The sequence below is a fragment of the Solanum stenotomum genome, unplaced genomic scaffold (genome assembly GCF_019186545.1).
Source record: "Solanum stenotomum isolate F172 unplaced genomic scaffold, ASM1918654v1 scaffold10327, whole genome shotgun sequence".
NCBI classification, from domain to species: Eukaryota; Viridiplantae; Streptophyta; class Magnoliopsida; order Solanales; family Solanaceae; genus Solanum; species Solanum stenotomum.
In genome coordinates, this window is record NW_026021018.1 from 173,028 (window position 1) to 194,179 (window position 21,152).

General features: G+C 30.9%; 2 protein-coding genes across 2 annotated transcripts; both read left to right on the forward strand.

Annotated features, from left to right (window-relative positions):
- The first annotated feature begins 4,626 nt into the window (after positions 1-4,626).
- Positions 4,627-9,269, forward strand: LOC125849758 (phenylacetaldehyde reductase-like). Its single transcript, XM_049529730.1, has 6 exons — positions 4,627-4,795; positions 6,018-6,187; positions 7,295-7,486; positions 8,277-8,439; positions 8,573-8,759; positions 8,935-9,269. The coding sequence occupies exons 1-6, from the start codon at positions 4,684-4,686 to the stop codon at positions 9,071-9,073; spliced, it is 963 nt and encodes a 320-aa protein (XP_049385687.1). The 5' UTR covers positions 4,627-4,683; the 3' UTR covers positions 9,074-9,269.
- Positions 4,639-20,828, forward strand: LOC125849757 (phenylacetaldehyde reductase-like). Its single transcript, XM_049529729.1, has 7 exons — positions 4,639-4,656; positions 17,430-17,570; positions 18,466-18,635; positions 18,972-19,163; positions 19,937-20,099; positions 20,233-20,419; positions 20,580-20,828. Exons 2-7 carry the CDS (start codon positions 17,459-17,461, stop codon positions 20,716-20,718), a joined length of 963 nt encoding a protein of 320 aa, XP_049385686.1. The 5' UTR covers positions 4,639-4,656; positions 17,430-17,458; the 3' UTR covers positions 20,719-20,828.
- The last annotated feature ends 324 nt before the right edge of the window (positions 20,829-21,152 follow it).

Genomic DNA, 21,152 nt, shown 5'->3' on the forward strand with positions numbered 1-21,152 from the left:
ATTTAAACTGGTTTAATAATATTGTAGTATTTATTAATTATTAGACGGTAAGGTTGAGAATTGTGTGTCTGGATTGATTTTTTTTTTAAGACTTTATTGTAAGAATAAAACATTATTGTTCTATTTTTTTAATTATTTATTTTAATTAGGAGTGACAACGAGTCGACTATAAATCGATCAAAAACACATTAAATAAAAATGGATAAAATCTCGACTCGACTCATATTTTAAATGGATAAAAATGAGTTACAAATGAATAATATGAGTAAATATAGATATTCATGTTATAAGAGGGATCATGTTAAAAGCTTCAAAAACAAAATCTCTTATCTCACTCTTCATTCCCTCTCAAACAGGAAAAAAAATTAAAACTTTTAAAAATTATTTTTTTATCACCCCCACCCCTTTCCCGGCACCCAACTCCCCGCCTGTCCACCCTCCACCTAGACCTGTTAATATAGAATGACTTACCCTATCCGGACTAATCCATACATACTTTGAAATTTGACAGGATACGCCGAGCTGACTTATTTTTCTTGTGGGCCAAAAAATGGTCGACCCAACCCTCAAGTACGTGGGCTACAGGTTGTGCCGACCAACCCACTTTTTTAAAAAGTATATTTTTATATTTTTTAAATCAAATTATAATTTAAAAATATTATCATAAATATCGACAAAACAATATTACATGTGTTGGTGCTACTATCTTTTTTAATCATTACACGTGTTAGTGTTACTACTTGTTAATCAAATTCACAAATAAAATTATCTTTAGAATATTTATTAAGTTTGCTTTCAAGTAAAAATAACTAAATAGAAATATTAATTTAATTATTTTTAATGATCACAATAAAACACAAAAAAATATGACAATATTTCATCCATAAAAAAGTGATAATATGAACTCCTTAGAAAAATTTCATAAAATTTATGGTGTATCTAACGCCAAAACATCATCTTCATTAAACACATTTGAATCAACTTGTGGTAGGTTGTCTTAACATCTCCATTTTTATCGGTAGTTTATAAGAAAATGTAAAATACCAAGAGAAGATGACTGTCGGTAAATAAGTTACAGTCTATATGAAGATTCCTTAGAAATTTTAGGGATTTTTATTTTATGTATTGCATAACTACATATTTTATAAACATAATTTATATTTAAATTTTAATATTTAAAATTTTTAAATAGATTTTGAGTTTGGAGTCTTGTTATTTTTAATACTCTATTTTAATTTTATTTCTTAATTGATTTTTATTTGGTCCACGGACCAGTCCTACTCATATTTTTCAAGCCCCAAAAATTAGCAGGTCTATTCAGGTTGAGCTAAAAAGCTCTAATGGACTCCAAAAATCTTATTCCAGCTCTATTAAATCACGAGTCAAGACAGATTAGCCCTACGGGCCTAGCTCATATTGATGGCTCTACCCTCACCTCCAACTCCAACGCATCAAAAATTAAATTTTTTTTTTACTACTCTGGCCCCCAACCCCACCCCGGCCCCACCACTACCCCCTACCAGCTCCCACTCTCCGGCCCCTTCTTTAAAAAATAATTTATTTTCAGAAAAAAATAGATTTTTTTCTTATCCCACCCAACCCCACCCTCTCTACCCCGATTACCTACGCCTCAGAAAAATATTAATATCATTTTTTTTCGATGAATGCACTTTTTTTTCATCTATGACTGTTGAGTATCTAATTCATTTAAAAAGGGGAAAATGCTCAAATATGTCATTGAAGTATTGGAAAAGGCTTATTTATGTCATCCGTTAAGAATTTAGCTCATTTATGCCATTATCGTTATAGAAAAGGTCCATTCATGCCACTCCTTCATTGACGGAATCCATATCCAGATTTTCAAAACCATTAATGTGACATGGCCTCTAATTAGAGGTCCACGTCACCAATATAAAATCAGGTCATTTAATTAAAATAAAAACAAAAACCCAAACCCATTGACATAAATCAAACCCGATCTACATGCTAAAGTAAAAAACTCTTTTAGCTATAATCACACTTCATTAAATTCCCAATTTCCCAAGATCCCACCATCGCTGTGATCAATGTAAAACCACTGCAATATGAATTTATTTATGATATTTTTTTTTGTTATCTGTAGTTGCAGAAACAGAGGAAGAAGAAGATATAAAAATGGAGAAAGAAGGAGTGGATCAGCTACTAGGGAAAACCGTGGAGAACAAAGAAAACAATTTAAAAGGGAATATTGAAGGAATTCCAAAGGAAACTCATATGGAGTTGAATATTGGGGCAAAAAAATTGAATCTTGAAAAAGTTCAATGGGTTACTGGTGGAGAATTTATAGTTTTATTATCCTTTCATGCGTTGCCGGATGGAGAACAGAGTATTAGTTGTGGTTTTTTACTTTGGGGTATGGGTCGGGTTTGGTTTTATGTTAATGGATTTTGGGTTTTTGTTTTTATTTTAATTAAATGACCTGATTTTATATTGGTGACGTGGACCTCTAATAAGAGGCCGTGTCACATTAATGGTTTTGAAAATCTGGATATGATTCCGTTAATGAAAGAGTGGCATGAATGGACCTTTTGCTATAACGGTAATGGCATAAATGAACCAAATTCTTAACGGATGGCATAAATGAACCTTTTCCAATACTTCAATGACATATTTGAGCCTTTTCCCTTTAAAAAATAATAATTTAAATAGATACTCATATAAATTGCTTATTCTGCCACCCTTAAAATCGATGCATATTTAGTTTTTTATCCTGTAAAATTATTAATGTTTATTAACGGAAAAAATATATATAAAAGTCCATCAGTTATGAATGCTTTCATTGTTCCACCTTCCAAAATGTTACAAATAGTTTTTTAGTTCATTCAGACGTATCAATAATGTTGGACAATAAATTTACATTTTCAAAAATGAATTCCTCATTGTGTTATTCATTCTAGTAAGGGCCAAACGTATAAATCAATGAGAATAAGAATAATAACGTAAAAGAAAAAAGAAGATTTCTTATTCCTCGAGAGTAATATACAGATTTGAGGTATATTTAGATATGAATTATAATGCAAAAAAATTCTTTATTTATAGGGAAAAACTTACTTGATTTTCAACTATGATTCCTTACTATTCTCCAAAGAAATTTCGACATTAACTATAATACAAATATGTTTTACAACAACTTAACTATTTTTAATGAATAAATATTTTATTATCCAAAAAAAAAATCTTCGTTATTGTTCTTTATTACTTACTTCGTCCTTTTCAAAATAAGTGAATTGTTGAGACAATGCACATCATTGAGAAAAAAAGTTTAGGACATAAATTGAACATTACTTTCCATTTTTCCTTTTTAGTTATTCTCAAACTATTCTTGAAAATATAAAATAATTTAAAGTAAAATTATCAATATGAGCTCTTTTGAAATTATAACCTAAAAAATTATAAATAAAAGAGAAAATAGAAGAAATTTTAATAACTCTCTTAAACATTAAGCTATTTACTTATTTTAAACTGTAAAAGAAGTCCAACTTGATAACTACATAAGATAAAACAATCACTTCTTTATATCCCCAACTATAAAAGCCACTTCCTAACTTTTTTAAAGCATTATTTTTTTGGTCAAACATTTTTAAAGCTAAATTTGTCTTTGTAAAGACATTTTTCAAGGAAAAGTTATAAGTATCTATTTCATTTATTATATATACCAAGCAAAATTGAAGTGTTCCATTTAATAAACTATCGTACGTAAGAGACCAAAAAACCTATTATTCAACGTTAGGTTCCTTTTGTCAATTCTTTTAGACGGTTACTTAAATTTACATAAAATTGAATAAATAGATACACATATTTTATGTGGTATTGTATATGACAATGAAACCTATATGGTATCTTATGTGTATTATGTCACGTAGAACTCATGTGTATATATTTAATTTTATACAAGTTCAAATGTCTATTTGTGTAAGTTGAAGGATATAAATATGAAATGAGACCAAGTTAAAATGTATAGTGATGGAAAATTTACCTAAATATACAATTTATTTTATTATATTCTTTAAAATTCCATACCAGTTTTTTTAAAAAGAAACTACAAAAATCTCTACTTTACGTAATGTATCGGTCGGACATCACTTTACACAATGTATCGGTAGGACACATCACTTTACCCGATGTACCGGTCCGATACATCACTTTGCACGATGTATCAGTCAGATACATCACTTTGTAAAGTGATGTATCGAACCGGTCAGTCAGATACATCACTTTACAATGTAGTGGAACGTACGTGATGTGTCGGGACATTACTCTACGCGATGTATCGGTCGGATACATCACTTTACACGATGTATCAGGACGTTGAGTGGTGTATTCGAAACTGAGATGCGATGTATTAGGACTTTGAGGGATGTATCCCAAATTAATACACGATATATTAGAACATTTTGGGATGTATCCAAATTCCACCAAATTTAAGGAATTTTTATAATTTGGAAAAAGGTAGGAATATAATAACACTATGAAATTCGTGTAAAATTATATTTTTTTTGTATATCAGTTCAACATGGGTTGAGTAATATAAAACGGATGAAATATATTTCCTTCACTATAAATACGGCTTTTGTCGGCTTTCACAGTACTCAGTCTCCACACAGAGTGTGCTGTCAGGTGAAAATAGATAGAGAGCTCACAAAAATGGCGACGAAAACAGTGTGTGTAACAGGAGCTTCAGGCTACATAGCTTCATGGCTAGTCAAATTTTTGCTGCAGCGTGGTTATACTGTTAAAGCCACTGTTCGCGATCCCAGTTTGTACTCTTATCCCTCTCTGTAAAAAAAAGAGTTCATTTTTCCTTGAACGGAATTGTGAAAAATGGATTTCTGAAGTTATCTGATCATTTGTGATTTTTGTGTTTTCATCGCATATGAACATTTGAATGATTTGATGTTCAATTTCTGTAATTTTTGTATTTTTTTTTAGATAAGCTAGGGCTAATTTTTTAAAGTTTTTTTTTTTTTGAGAATGACTGGTTTGATAATTTTATATTGTTTGATTATTGGATGTAAATTACAATCAACAACAACATACATACAAGGTGGGATCGGAGAGGGTAGAATGTAGACGGATCTTAGCTTGTAGATGTAGAGAGGCAATTTCAGAAATAGCTATGTAATGTAGTAATTTATTTAGTGTGGAGTTAGACTAAGATGGTTTGTTTATGCCCTAAACGTGTAGATAAAGCGAAAGTGATTGTAAGCTAGTTTGACCCTGTTTAGTGCTTTTGTTATTGTGTTCTATAAATGTACTTTTTTTAATTATTATTTGAAATCCACCTGCAGGTGATCATTTGTGATCTTTTTTATTTTCATGGCATACACACATTTGAGTGATTTGGTGTTCAATTTGTGTAGTTTTAGTTCATTTTAATTTGAAGAGTACTGGACGTTCGAGAACACTCCAATTGTTGATATTTATGCTTTGCTTTCGCCTTTCTGTTTTTTTTTTTTTTTTAATTCTACTGTTGAAATAGTATTCTGAGAACGACAGGTTTAATAATATTATAGTATTTAATTGTTGGATGGTAAGAACAGCAATACAATACTTGGTGTAATCGCACAATGTACACTCTTACACCCAGTGGCGGAGCCACCTTATTCTCAGGGGTTCATCTGAACCCCTTCGGCGGAAAATTATACTATTTATATATGGTTAAAATAATTTTTTAGGTATATCAAGTAGATGTCGAACCTCCTTCGGCTATTTTGTGTGTCTATTTCTTTAGATTTTGAACCCCCTTATTGAAAAACCTGACTCTGCCACTGCTCGTACCTTGTAGAAGTAGAGAGGCTTGACTTAAAATCTGATGTAATAATTCTTTTAGTATTGAGTTAGCATAGGATTGTTTGATTATGCCCTAAATGTGTAGATAAAGCGAAAGTGTTTGTAAGCTAGTTTGACCCTACTTAGTGCTTTTATATTGTGTTCTATTAATGTTATAATTTTTTTTTTTAATTTGAATCCACCTGCAGATGATCAAAAAAAGGTAGATCACTTGACATCCCTGGATGGAGCTAAGGAGAGACTCCACTTGTTCAAAGCAGACCTACTGGAAAAAGGTTCCTTTGATGCTGTTGTTGAGGGGTGTGAAGGCGTATTTCATACAGCATCTCCTTTTTACCTTGTAGTCAAGGATCCACAGGTTCCTCACTCAATTTTCTTGATTAATATGGTTTTGACCTATGTTGCTGAGACTCTAAAAATGTCCCCTGGTGCATGTTGGGTACTTCAAAACTAGTGCATTTTGGAGGATCTGACACGGTGCATTTTGGAGGATCTGACACGGGTGTGACAACATTTTTGAAGAATCTAAGCAACATAGGTTTTGATATCTACGATTGCTAGCTTACTCTTTTGGAAATTCATAGTTAGTCTTGTTGTGGCCTTCCTTTGTTATTCACTAATTTCTGTTCTTTCTGCTATTTATACCGAAGTTACTTTTCAAATTGTTATGGTACTTCTCTGTCCCAATTTAGGTGGCAGGTCTTTTCTGATTCTATCCCAAAAAGAATGTCAACTTCCTACATTTAAAAATGATTTCAAATTTAGAATTTCAGTTTTATCCTTTAATGAGTTGATTTATCATCACACAAGTGTCTAATGCTTGTGTTAGATTACAAGTTTCAGATTTTTTTCTTTCTTTCTTAAACTTTGAGCCCGCTCAAACAGAACCACATAAATTTGGACGTAGAAATATTATCTAGATGAAGGAGTTATCCTACCGAGTACTATTTTCTGATTACTACCTACTTTATGCACGAGACAGTCAATATCTACTTGATATGTCTTCACATAAAGGATACTGAGAAAAGTGCTCCAGTTTCCTGATAAAACTGTTGCCACTGAATTCGCTTTGTAAAATCTTTTCGTAGTGTATACAGACACAGAAAGACTTAAAATGTCGATTGGACTTGGGAGTTACATAGTTGAGCAAGAGCTATCAAAGCAATATGCCTTGAAGCCTTGATGAGGATATTAAAGCGCACCTCAAGCGGGGCGTAGTGCTCAACACGTTTGAGCCTTGTTTCAGGGCCGAAGTTTTCCTATGACAACATTGAGCTATAATACTGTATTTGAAGATACTGTCTTGAAGGCTTACTGTTGTTCACCTTTATTAGTTAAATGTAAGAAAATCTTACCTACGAAACGGGCGGTAGTCATCTTGGATCTGTTGGTCGTATTTCTCTGTTCTAGTTTTTGGTTTTTCCATCTGTTGATGTAATGGATTAGCCCTATTGTTAACGTGCAGACGGAGATGATTGATCCTGCACTGAAAGGGACACTTAATGTTCTTGAATCAGTTGCGAAGACACCATCTGTTAGAAGAGTGGTTTTGACATCATCTGTTGCAGCAGTTGCTTTCAATGGCAAGCCAAGAACCCCTGAAGTGGTGGTTGATGAAACATGGTGGTCAGATCCTGACTTTTGCAGAGAATCACAGGTGCTTTACTTGACTTTTCATTTTCCATCTGCTGCGCCGTTGTTTCATAATCTGTTGAGCAATACAAAATAGAACTACTTGACAGCTAGTGCTAATCTCTTTATTTTGGATTGAATCTACACAATATTTTTGATATTTTCTTCGGGTTGCTAACTCAACGGTAGAGTACTCGGCTTTCTAGTCCAGTGGTCAAGTGCATTGCTTCTCTAGTAGAAGTTGGGGGTTTGACGCCATTGTGATATTTTAGTTTTGCAAACTTTTTAGTCTGATTTGAACTGAATGTTTTTTTATTACAAAATCCACCAGACATGGTTTAGGATTGTATTTTTTCTTTTGGCTAAAATGATCGAAATTCTCCAATATTATATGGAAGTATTTATGGCAGAGGGAACTGATGGTAAAGCTCCACTGTCACAAACTTCCAGGTTTGAAATTTGAACACAGTTGAATTCAGTTCTAGTATCAGCTGAATGGTCCATTTCGTTTAACAATTAAACCATTTATTTATTCTATCAAAGAAGTTATGTAAAGTGTTCCATTTACACACATTCTTGTCGAAACATTTAAATCAGAAATGCTCATTATAATCATCTTAACTGGTGCTCAATCAATTCTGTTTTAGATTTCACATATTAAACTTTATTCTGCTATTTTCTGTCAAGTATCTTTATACTCTACTCTTCTTTTGATGACATTAGACACTACTCTTCTTTTGGGGGAGATCCTGGTGATAGCTCTTTTTGGGGGTTTTGGAGCTAATTATGGACTTATCTTTTCTTGCTTTTACCAGCTCTGGTATGTGCTTTCGAAGACATTAGCTGAGGATGCTGCGTGGAAGTTTGTGAAAGAGAAAGCTTTCGATATGGTTACAATAAACCCTGCAATGGTTATAGGCAGTTTGTTACAACCAACACTTAATACAAGTGCTGCTGCCATCTTACAATTGCTAAATGGTATTCTTTATCTTAAAGCAGCTGATTTGTCTTTGATCTCGTCATCTGAACTTAGTTGTTTTATTTTTGTCCCGTTCATGTTACTACAATATGTTGGAATTCATTGGTAAAGTTTCATTTCGCTTTACTGCAGGTTCTGAAACATACCCAAATTCTACATTTGGTTGGGTTCATGTGAAAGATGTTGCCCTCGCGCATATTCTGGCATTTGAAAACCCTTCAGCTAATGGTAGATATTTAATGGTGGAGTCAGTTGCACACTACTCTGAGATAGTAAAGATATTACGCGAGCTTTACCCTACAATGAAGCTTCCAGAAAAGTAAGTTTCTTCTACGTGTAATATCTTCGATAAGATTTATCTTTGTGAAATGTGCATCTTTGATTTTGACGTGCCTTGTTTCTCAAGTACATAAAGTTGAGTGACTAGTAGCTGATTTCATATGGTTTACTTGAAATTGTTTTCTTGGCTCAAAGTTTTCGGTTAAACTCTCCAGGTGTGCTGATGATAAGCCATTTACGCCAACGTACCAGGTTAACGTTGAAAGAGCAAAAGAATTGGGTATTAAATTCATTCCCTTGGCTGAAAGCCTCAAGGAAACTGCTGAAAGCTTGAAAGAGAAGAAGTTTTACTGAAATGCACAGCCTTATTGTGAATGAATCTGCAAATTCAAAAGAACATGCTTATGTACCTTCATGTTTTACTAAAACCTTTGGTATTATATCGTTTTGTGATCCGCAACTTTAATGGTGTCGTCAAGTGTAAACATTTTGTGGATGTAGTAGAATCGTATCTTTGATCGATGTGATCTTTTGTGTTTGGAGGTTACAAGTGTTTGTGCATTGGGCTTTTGGCTTGTTGTTTATGTTTTGTGCAAGATCTGTACCAGGATGGTTCTGTATGTTTTTCTTCTCTTTTTAATAATGGTGTAACGGTCGACATGGCCGCATTTCAACTATTTCACGGGATACTTGCTATCTCAACTAGCATTGAAACTGGTATCATATTTCACTTGATACCCCCACCTTCTCTCCGAGCTATTTTAAAATGGAATAAATATGAAGTGTTGACGGTGCATAAATAACTATACTAGTTTTTAAATTGTTAATCGCATGGTTTTACATATTATTTAGCAAAGGAATATATTCTTGCAAGAATTTAGATAAGTTGAGCTGCAAAGTACTGAATGATATGTCTATCTATTTTTGGTATAGGGGTTAAAAGTAAAATGAAATGGATGAAGCACAAATGATGCATTTATTTCTATAATTTTGGAATCAGATATATCAGCTCTAAAACACAAAGTTAAGAATATATCAACTCATTTGCGTTCGTTTATTTTAACAAACTAAAAAGAAAAGAAACTAGAGAAGTATTTCACTTGATACCCCCACCTTCTATAATATTGGAATCAGATGTATCATATTTCACTAGATATCCCCACCTTCTATAATTTTGGAATCAGATGTATCATATTTCACTAGATATCCCCACCTTCTATAATTTTGGAATCAGATGTATCATATTTCACTTGATATCCCCACCTTCTATCCGAGCTATTTTAAATTGGAATAAATATAAAGTGTTGACGGTGCATAAACAACTAAGCCAGTTTTTGATTGTTAATTGCATGGTTTTACATATTATTTAGCAAAGGAATATATTCTTGCAAGAATTTAGAGTAGTTGAGCTGCAAAGTACGGAATGAAATGTCTATTGTTGGTATAGGGGTTAAAAGTAAAATGAAATGGATGAAGTACAAATGATGCATTTATTTCTATAATTTATTTGATTACTTGTTACCGTAGAGATATATATGAGTCATTTTGTAACGATATGAATATATGTGAGCTGATTTTATAACAAAAACAATCTCTATATATATATATATATATAAAGGAGAAACATAGAGAAGGTAATGTGGCACCTCTCTATGATCTCCATTCTCATTTTTCTCTTTTTCTCTTTTTTTTTTTGGCATTTTTTCATATTTAAAATATTTAATTTATTGTAAAAGTACTATTTATTGTAAATAAACATTATATTAATGAAGGAACATTTATGTATATCAGAGACTCTTCACATGTCAAATATTTTTTTATATTTATATTATATAAAAAAGAAAAATGACAATTACTACTCCTCTATTTATTTATTTTTTTAATGTACAAAATTGAATGTCTAAAAATTTACTACTCCACTCAATTCCCATAATTTGAAAAATTAAAAGTCTCATCATCTTTTTTTTTTTTTTTGTCTTGTGGGTATTTTGCACCATTATGTGTAATAAACTCACACCTCCACCACCTTCTCTTTTATCTTCCACACCCCTTAATTTTTTCACATTCTCAAGAATTAATGTCATGTTTATTGTCATCTCTTTATATGTCTTTATGTAACAATATAAATAGAAGTCTTGAGGATTATGTTATGCACTTGAAGATTTGAGAAACACTTGAATATACTTGGAAGAATAAGAAAACTCGTTTATCTTATCTCTCTACATTTTTTTGTCTACTTTCTTACTTATATTATTACTTCTTTAGCTTAATTTGAAATATGTTTTGATTCTTGAATAGTCACATCTAATTGCATTTACCTTCTAGACTAGAAAAGAGGTATTAATACTTTGTATTTGTTTAATGTAATTATATACGATGAAAATTTATTGTCTCCCAATAAGTATGAGATTTGTTACAAACGAATTTAAAGAGACAAAAATCTACGTGTAGCCTTCTGTTATTAAATATTAATTTTGTTATGAAGCTGCATTTTCAAGGTAATAATTTGCCCACTTCTTTCTATTTTGATTGTTTTGGAAGTAGTATAAATATGCAATAGTGTGAAAAATGTTTTGGAGTTTCAAAAATATAATACTTTCAAGTACTTTATTTTTTATTTCCTTTTTTCAGTTTGTCTTTGATTCATTTAGTTGAAGAAAAAAATGACAATGGTTTAAATTATTTTTATATCCAATGCGGTGGGCAGGAAAAGTAAACCTACACTAAGGTATAAAAAACATTTTATTCTTTGCCCTTTTTTTTTCTTTTATTCAATATAAATGCATAATTATTTTATACTTTTAATTTAAGATTTTGATTTGTGTTTATACTTCCGAATGCAATAACTTTGAGTAGGTGATTGTTTCCTATGTTAAATTCAGACTTTAATGTGTGAGTTTTCTTCATGCAATATATGCTCTTCCTTTGCCTTTATTATTTTTCTTAAATAATTTTTTTGTAATTTTTCATGATCTATAATTATTTTCCATCAATTCTTTTGACTTTATAAATTTTCATCAAATAATATGAGTGATATAAATTTATATTATATTAATCTCATAACATTTTTTTCTAAAAAATCTTAATTTCTTTCCATGTGTTCTTTTATAATACTTGAAAACATTTTTTTTTCAATAAAAAAACTTAATTTTTTCATTCGATTTTCAAGAAGAGGAAGGAAAAAACCTAACAATACAAAAAAGATCAAAAGACGAATAATTTCAGGAAGAAAAAATAATTGTCAAGACAAAAATAATGACAACTCTACCACCATCCAAAAGCTTGACTTGTATTAGAAAGGTTATGCCAACACATTTTTAATTAATTAATAAGGCATTAGAAAGGCTATGCCAACACATTCTTAATTAATTAATGAGGCCAAATATATGCATTGACAATTTTAAATATTTTTAAGTTAACACATAATTTTATATAGATAGGAATAGACAAGATGATATCATACCTCTTTATGAAATAAATATTATTTGCACCCTTCTTTCATTTAACACTTTAATTGTGAAATAAATTAGACACATGATAAAAAAAATTGAAGATTGAAAACATGATTTAATATTCATTCAAAAACATTGGTACTTAATATTTATAATAAAATGTTCAATGTAAATTTATGAGAAATACGAGAAAATGGGTGAGGTGAAAAAGTTGTAATTCATATGAATTTGCAATGTTAATTGAAATTCAATAAATATGTTAACATAAATTTATGTTTAAGAAAATGTAATAAATGGTCTTATGAAGTGGCTTTTGAATTTTTATAGCATCTCTTTTTTTTCACGTTTGTTTTGACTTATTTCAATATGATAATTCAATTCAATTTATTTTATTAATACGTCATACAATTCCTATACTAATTTGGATTATTAACTTATATACCAAGTTAATGAAGCATAATATTTTTTTCTAAAAATTCTCAAATAGATTGAACATATTATTTTCGTTATAGTATTACTTTGTGTATTATGAGTTTTGAAAATTTAAAAAACTTCATAACTTAATAAAAAAATTTGAACATCGCTATATTTACACCTACACTCAAATGAATAACAACATTTCATGAAACATCTTCAATTCATGAATCCAAAATATTAGAGTGGTGAGTATGAGTAGAAAACTGATGAAAGTTTGTTTAGTTTATATTCTTTTTTGAGTGATATAATGAAGTATGTTTTTTTGAGAAATCTTTGATAGCATGTTTTCATTTAATCATCTCTTGAGTAGCAAAGACTAAATATATATAAATAACCTGAGTGGACAAATATATAGTCAAAAGTCTATCAAAAAGCTATTTTTATACATAATTTTTTTTATATTTGGTTAAAACAAAATATAAATAAAGTTTGATTCGAATTTTCATGGTCAAATTAATATTCAAATAAAATAAAAATTTTCGGAATTTCTTACGACCAAACGGGTGGTGTAATTTTTTTTTCATTTCGCGCAGATAAGTTCCCTAATTATATATGAGCTTGTAACAAGATATATCAGATCTAAAACACAAAGTTAAGAATAAATCAATCTATTTCCGTTCGTTTATTTTAACAAACTAAAAAGAAAAGAATTTTTTTAATTTATTTTATTTTTTATATATTTTGAAAATTATTTCCAATGAAAATTCAATGTCTATATATGACAATACGACACCACTAATATAGTAGAAAATACTTGGAAGCTCTTCTCCCTGCAAAGAATATTAGAGTTCCCATAGAACTGCAAATACAAGAAGAGGTGAAGAGTTCACATATTTCGCGATCCCAGTTTGTACTCTTTTATCTCTTTCAAAAAAATACTGAAAATGAATTTGTTCCTCATTGTGTTATTAATTCTAGTAAGGACCAAATATATAAATCAATGAGAATAAGAATAATTAATAAAGTAAAAGAAAAATGAAAGACTTCTTATTCCTCAGGAGTGATATATACGTTTGAGATATAAATTATAATGCAGAAAAATCCTTTATTTATAGGGAAAAACTAACCTGATCTTCAACTAGGATTCCTTAGTTTTAATTTCTCCAAAGAAATCTCTGATATTCACCTTAATATAAATATGTTTACAACATCTTAACTATTTTTAATGAATAAATCTTTTATTATCCAAAAAAAATTCTTCGTTATTGTTCTTTATTACTTCATCCATTTCAAAATAAAAATGGATAAAATCTCGACTCGACTCATATTTTAAATGAATTACAAATGAATAATATGAGTAAATATAGATATTCATGTTATAATAAGGATCATGTTAAAAGCTTCAAAAGCAAAATCTCTTACCTCACTCTTCATTCCTCACCCACAAAATTCTTTTAGAACTTTTAAAAATTATTTTTTTATCACCCCCACCCCTCTCCCGGCACCCAACCCCCCCTGCCTGTACACCCTCCATCTAGAGCTGTTAATATGGACTGACTTATCCTATCCGGACTAAGTCATACATGTTTTAAAATTTGACGGGTCTCGTCGAGCTGACTTAGTTTTCTTGTGGGCTAGAAAATGGTCAACCTAACCCACAAGTACATGGGCTACATATTGTGCCGGGCCAATCCACTTTTTTTTAAAAGTATATTTTTATATTTTTTAAATCAAATTATAATTAAAATATATTATCATAAATATCGACAAAATAATATTACATGTGTTAGTGCTACTATTTTTTTTAAATCATTACACGTGATAGTATTACTACTTGTTAATCAAATTCACAAATAAAATTATCTTTAGAATATTTATAAGTTTGATTTCAAGTAAAAGTAAAAATAACTATATAGAAATATTAACTTAATTTTTTTTAATGATCACAATAAAACACAAAAAAATATGACATTGTTTCATCCATAAAAAAGTGATAAATGAACTTCTTAGAAAAAGTTCATAAACTTATGGTGTTTCTACCGCCAAAACATCACCTTCATTAAGCACATTTGAATCAACTTATGGTAGGTTGTCTTAACATCTTCATTTTCATCACTAGATTATAAGAAAATGGAAAATACCAAGAGAAGATGACTGCCGGTAAATAAGTTATGGTGTACATGGAGATTTCCTATAAATTTTAGGGATATTTTTTTTATGTATTGTGTAATTACATATTTTATAAACATAATTTATATTTAAATTTTAATATTTAAAATTGTATATACTTTTTGAGTTTGAAGTTTTGTTATTTTTAATACTCTATTTTAATTTTATTTCTTAATTGATTTTTATTTGGTCCACGGGCTAGTCCTACTCATATTTTTCAAGCCCCACAAATTAACAAGTCTATTCAGGTAGAGCTAAAAAGCTCTAATGGACTCCAAAAATTCTTTGCTCAGCCCTATTAAATCACGAGTTAGGACAGACCAACCCAACAGACCTAGTCCATATTGACGGCTCTACCCTCACCCCCAACTCCAGCGCCTAAAAATTAAATTTATTTTTTACTACCCAGAGCCCCCAACCCCACCCCGACCCCACCACTACCCCCAATACCAGCCCCCACTCTCCAGCCCTTTCTTAAAAAAATAATTTATTTTCAGAAAAAAACTTAGATTTTTTTCTTATCCTACCCAACCTAATATTATTATTATTTTTTGGATGAATACACCTTTTAGCTATTTTATTCATTTAACTAATCCACTTTTAAATGATAATATGAGTTTGACTACTTTTTATCCATTTTAAATGAGTTGAGTGCCTAATTCATTTAAAATGAATAATTTAAATAGATACTCATATAAATTGTGCCACCCTTAATTTCAATGCATGTTTAGTTTTTTATCCAGTAAAATTATATATATAGGAATAATGTTTATTAACGGAAAAAATATATATAAAAGTCCATCAGTTATGAATGCTTTCATTGTTCCACCTTTCAAAATGTTACAAATAATTTTTTAGTTCATTCAGACATATTAATAATGTTGGACGATAAATTTACATTTTCAAAAATGAATTTTGTCCTCATTGTGTTATTAATTCTGGCAAGGACCAAATATATAAATCAATGAGAATAAGAATAATAAAGTAAAAGAAAAAAAAGACTTCTTATTTCTCGGGAGTGATATACAGGTTTGAGGTATATTTAAATATGAATTATAATGCAGAAAAATTCTTTATTTATAGGGAAAAACTAACTTGATCTTTAACTAGAATTCCTTAGTTTTCTCCAAAGAAATCTCCGATATTCACTATAATATAAATATGTTTACAACATCTTAACTATTTTTAATGAATAAATCTTTTATTATCCAAAAAAAATCTTCGTTATTGTTCTTTATTACTTCATTCATTTCAAAATAAGTGAATTGTTGAGACAATGCACACCATTAAGAAAAAAAGTTTAGGACATAAATTGAACATCACTTTTTACACTTTTACTCTTTTAATTATTCTCAAACTATTCTTAAAAATATAAAATAATTTAAAGTAAAATCATCAATATCAACAATTCACTGTCTTAAAATTATAACCTAAAAAATTATAAATAAATGACAAAAATGGAAGAAATTTTAATAACTCTTTTAAACATTAAGCTATTTACTTATTTTATATTGTAAAAAAAGTCCAACTTGATAACTACATAAGATAAAATAATCACTCCTTTATATCCCTAACTATAAAAGCCACTTCCTAACTTTTTTTTAAACATTATTTTTTTGGTCAAACATTTTTAAAGCTAGATTTGTCTTTGTAAAGACATTTTTCAAGGAAAAGTTATATCTATTTCATTTATTATTTATACCAAGCAAAATTGAAGTGTTCCATTTAATAAACTATCGTACGTAAGAGACAAAAAAAACCTATTATTCAACGTTAGGTTCCTTTTGTCAATTCTTTTAGACGGTTACTTAAATTTATATAAAATTAAATAAATATATACATATATTTTATGTGGTATTGTATATGACAATGAAGCCTACATGGTGTTTTATGTGTATTCTATCACTTGGAATTTATGTGTATATTTTTAATTTTATACAAGTTCAAGTGTCTATTTATGTAAGTTGAAGTATATAAATATAAAATGAGACCAAGTTAAAATGTATATTGATGAAAAATTTAACTAAATATACAATTTATTATATTATATTCTTTAAAATTTCATACCAGTTTTTTTTTTTAAAACTACAAAAATCTATACTTTACGTAATGTATCAATCAGACACATCACTTTACGCAATGTATCGGTTGGACACATCACTTTACCTGATGTACCGGCCAGATACATCACTTTACGCGATGTATCAATCAGATACATCACTTTACGCGATGTATCAATCAGATACATCACTTTACGATGTAGTGGAACGTAAGCAATGTGTTAGGACGTTACTCTACGCGATCCATCGGTCTGATACATCACTTTATACGATGTATCAGGACATTCAGTGATGTATCCAAAATTGAGATGCGATGTATCAGGATGTTGAAGGATGTATCTGGAACTAAGACGCAAAGTATTAGAATGTTTTGGGATGTATTCAGATTCCACCAAATTTAAAGAATTTTTGCAATTTGAAAAAAAGGTAGTGATAAAATATATTTAAAATTGTGTAAAATCTATATGTATATATTGTACTTTAATAAAATTATATATATCAGTTTAACATGAGCTGAGTAATATAAAATTGACGGAAAATATTTCCTTCCCTATAAATATTGCGTTTGTCGGCTTTCACACCACTCAGTCTCCACACAGAGAGTGCTGTTAGGTGAAAATAGATAGAGAGAGCTCAAAAAAATGGCGACGAAAACAGTGTGTGTAACAGGAGCTTCAGGCTACATAGCTTCATGGCTAGTCAAATTTTTGCTTCAGCGTGGTTATACTGTTAAAGCCACTGTTCGCGATCCCAGTTTGTACTCTTATCCCTCTCTGTAAAAAAAAAGGTTCATTTTTCCTTGAACAGAATTGTGAAAAATGGATTTCTGAAGTTATCTGATCATTTGTGATCTTTTTGATTTTTCATCGCATATGAACATTTGAATGATTTGATGTTCAATTTCTGTAATTTTCGTATTTTTAGATAAGCTAGGGCTAATTTTTTTAAGTTTTTTTTTTTTTTGAGAATGACTGGTTTGATAATTTTATATTTGTTTGGTTATTGGATGTTAATTACAATCAACAACAACATACATACAAGGTGGGGTCGGAGAGGGTAGAATGTAGAGGGATCTTAGCTTGTAGATGTAGAGAGGCTATTTCAGAAATAGCTATGTAATGTGTTCTATACGTGTAGATAAAGCGAAAGTGTTTGTAAGCTAGTTTGACCCTTGCTTAATGCCTCTCTTTTGTGTTCTATTAATGTAATACTATTTTTTTTATTATTTGAATCCACCTGCAGAGAGTGCTAGAAGTCTGAGAACATTCAAATTGTTGATATTTATGTTTTGCTTTCTGGGTTTGTTTTAATTTTTTTTTATTTTACTGTTGAAATAGTTTTCTGAGAATGACAGTTTTAATAATATTATAGTATTTAATTGTTGGATGGTAAGAACAACAATACCATACTCTGTGTAATCGCACAATGTAGGGTCCGCGTACAATGTACACAGACCTTACTCGTACCTTGCAGAAGTACAGAGGCTTGACTTAAAATCTGATGAAATAATTTTTTTAGTATTGAGTTAGCCTAAGAGGTTTGATTATCCCCTAAACGTGTAGATAAAGCGAAAGTGTTTGCAAGCTAATTTGACCCTGTTTAAGTGATTTTATATTGTGTATTTTTTTTATTTGAAATCCCCCTGCAGATGATAAAAAAAAGACAGATCACTTGACATCCCTTGATGGAGCTAAGGAGAGACTCCACTTGTTCAAAGCAAACCTACTGGAAGAAGGTTCCTTTGATGCTGTTGTTGAGGGGTGTGAAGGTGTATTTCATACAGCATCTCCTTTTTACCTTGGAGTCAAGGATCCACAGGTTCCTCACTCAATTTTCTTGATTAATATGGTTTTGACCTATGTTGCTGAGACTCTATAAAAATGTCTCCTGGTGCATGTTGGATACTTCAAAACGAGTGTGTTTTGGAGGATCTGACATGGGTGCGACAACATTTTTGAAGAGTCTGAGCAACATAGGTTTTGATGTCTACCTTTGCAAGCTTATTCTTTTGGAAATTTATTAGTTAAATGTAAGAAAATCTTACCTACAAAACAGGTGGTAGTCATCTTGGATCTGTTGTTCGTATTTCTCTGTTCTAGTTTTTGGTTTTTCCATCTGTTGATGTAATGTATTAGCCCTATTGTTAACGTGCAGGCGGAGATGATTGATCCTGCTCTGAAGGGGACACTTAATGTTCTTGAATCAGTTGCGAAGACACCATCTGTTAGAAGAGTGGTTTTGACATCATCTGTTGCTGCAGTTGCTTTCAATGGCAAGCCAAGAACCCCTGAAGTGGTGGTTGATGAAACATGGTGGTCAGATCCTGACTTTTGCAGAGAATCACAGGTGCTTTACTTGACTTTTTGTTTTCCATCTGCAGCGCTGCTGTTTCATAATCTGTTGAGCAATATAAAATAGAACTACTTGACAACTAGTGCTAGCTCTTTATTTCTTTTACTTTGGATTGGATCTACACAATATTTTCGATATTTTCTTCGGGTTGCTAACTCAGCGGTAGAGTACTCGCTTTCTGGTCCAGTGGTGAAGTGCATTGTTTCTCTAATAGAAGTTGAGGGTTTGACGCCATTGTGATATTTTAGTTTCACAAACTTTTTAGTCTGATTTGAACTCTGTGTTTTTTATTACAAAATCCACCAGGCATGATTTTTTAGGATTTGTATTTTTTCTTTTGCCTAAAGTGATTGAAATTCTTCAATATTATATAGAGGTATTTATGGCAGAGGGAGCTGATGGTAAAGCTCCACTGTCACAAACTGCCAGGTTTGAAATTTGAGCATAGTTGAATTCAGTTCTAGTATCACCTGAATATTCCCTTTCCTTTAACAATTAAACCATTTATTTATTCTATCAAAGAAGTTATGTGAAGTGTTCCATTTACATCTTACACATTCTTGTCGAAACATTTGAATCAGAAATGCTCATTATAATCATCTTAACTGGTGCTCAATCATTTCTGTTTAGATTTCACATATTTAAACTTTATTCTGCTATTTTCTGGCAAGTGTCTTTATACACTAATCTTCTTTTGGGCGAGATCCTGGTGATAGGGGGGTGGGGTTGGAGCTAATTATGGACTCATCTTTTGTTGCTTTTACCAGCTCTGGTATGTGCTTTCGAAGACATTAGCTGAGGATGCTGCGTGGAAGTTTGTGAAAGAGAAAGCTTTCGATATGGTTACAATAAACCCAGCGATGGTTATAGGCAGTTTGTTGCAACCAACACTTAATACAAGTGCTGCTGCCATCTTACAATTGCTAAATGGTATGCTTTATCTTAAAGCAGCTGATTTGTCTTTGATCTCGTCATCTGAACTTAGTTGTTTTATTTTTTTTCTGTTCATGTTACTACAATATGTTGGAATTCATTGGTAAAGTTGCATTTTGCTTTACTGCAGGTTCTGAAACATACCCAAATTCTACACTTGGTTGGGTTAATGTGAAAGATGTCGCCCTTGCGCATATTCTGGCTTTTGAAAACCCTTCAGCAAATGGTAGATATTTGATGGTGGAGTCAGTTGCACACTACTCTGAGATAGTAAAGATATTGCGCGAGCTTTACCCTACAATGAAGCTTCCAGAAAAGTAAGTTTCTTCTACGTGTAATATCTTCGTGAAATGTGCATCTTTGATTTTGACGTGCCGTGTTTCACAAAGTACATAAAGTTGAGTGGCTAGTAGCTGATTTCATATGGTTTACTTGAAATTGTTTTCTTGGCTCAAAGTTTTCGGTTAAACTCTCCAGGTGTGCTGATGATAAGCCATTTACGCCAACGTACCAGGTTAACATTGAAAGAGCCAAAAAATTGGGTATTGAATTCATTCCCTTGGCTGAAAGCCTCAAGGAAACTGCTGAAAGCTTGAAAGAGAAGAAGTTTTACTGAAATGCACAGCCTTATTGTGAATGAATCTGCAAATTCTAGAGAACATGCTTATGTACCTTCATGTTATACTAAAACCTTTCGTATTATGTCGTTTTGTGATCCGCAACTTTAATGGTGTCGTCATGTTTCGTGGATGTAGTAGAATCGTATCTTTGGTTCTGTTAAAAACACCTTTTGATCGATGGTTATCTTTCGTGTTTGGAGGTTACGAGTGTTTGTTATAATATTTAGCAACCTACTATCAAATGTGCATTTGGCTTGTTGTTTATGTTTTGTGCAAGATCTGTACCAGGATGGTTCTGTATGTTTTTCTTCTCTTTTTAATAGTGATGGTGTACAGGTCGACATGGGCACGTTTCAATTATTTCACGAGGTACCTGCTATCTCAACTAGCATAGAAACTGGTATCATATTTCACTTCAGTGAGCATGCAG

Excerpts from the sequence above, each read along its gene's own strand:
- LOC125849758 (XM_049529730.1), top strand. The coding sequence starts at position 4,684 with ATGGCGACGAAAACAGTGTGTGTAACAGGAGCTTCAGGCTACATAGCT. Across the intron at positions 7,487-8,276 it reads ACTTTTGCAGAGAATCACAG|CTCTGGTATGTGCTTTCGAA; the intron begins GTGCTTTACTTG and ends TGCTTTTACCAG. Across the intron at positions 8,440-8,572 it reads CATCTTACAATTGCTAAATG|GTTCTGAAACATACCCAAAT; the intron begins GTATTCTTTATC and ends GCTTTACTGCAG.
- LOC125849757 (XM_049529729.1), top strand. The coding sequence starts at position 17,459 with ATGGCGACGAAAACAGTGTGTGTAACAGGAGCTTCAGGCTACATAGCT. Across the intron at positions 17,571-18,465 it reads AGCCACTGTTCGCGATCCCA|ATGATAAAAAAAAGACAGAT; the intron begins GTTTGTACTCTT and ends ATCCCCCTGCAG. Across the intron at positions 20,100-20,232 it reads CATCTTACAATTGCTAAATG|GTTCTGAAACATACCCAAAT; the intron begins GTATGCTTTATC and ends GCTTTACTGCAG.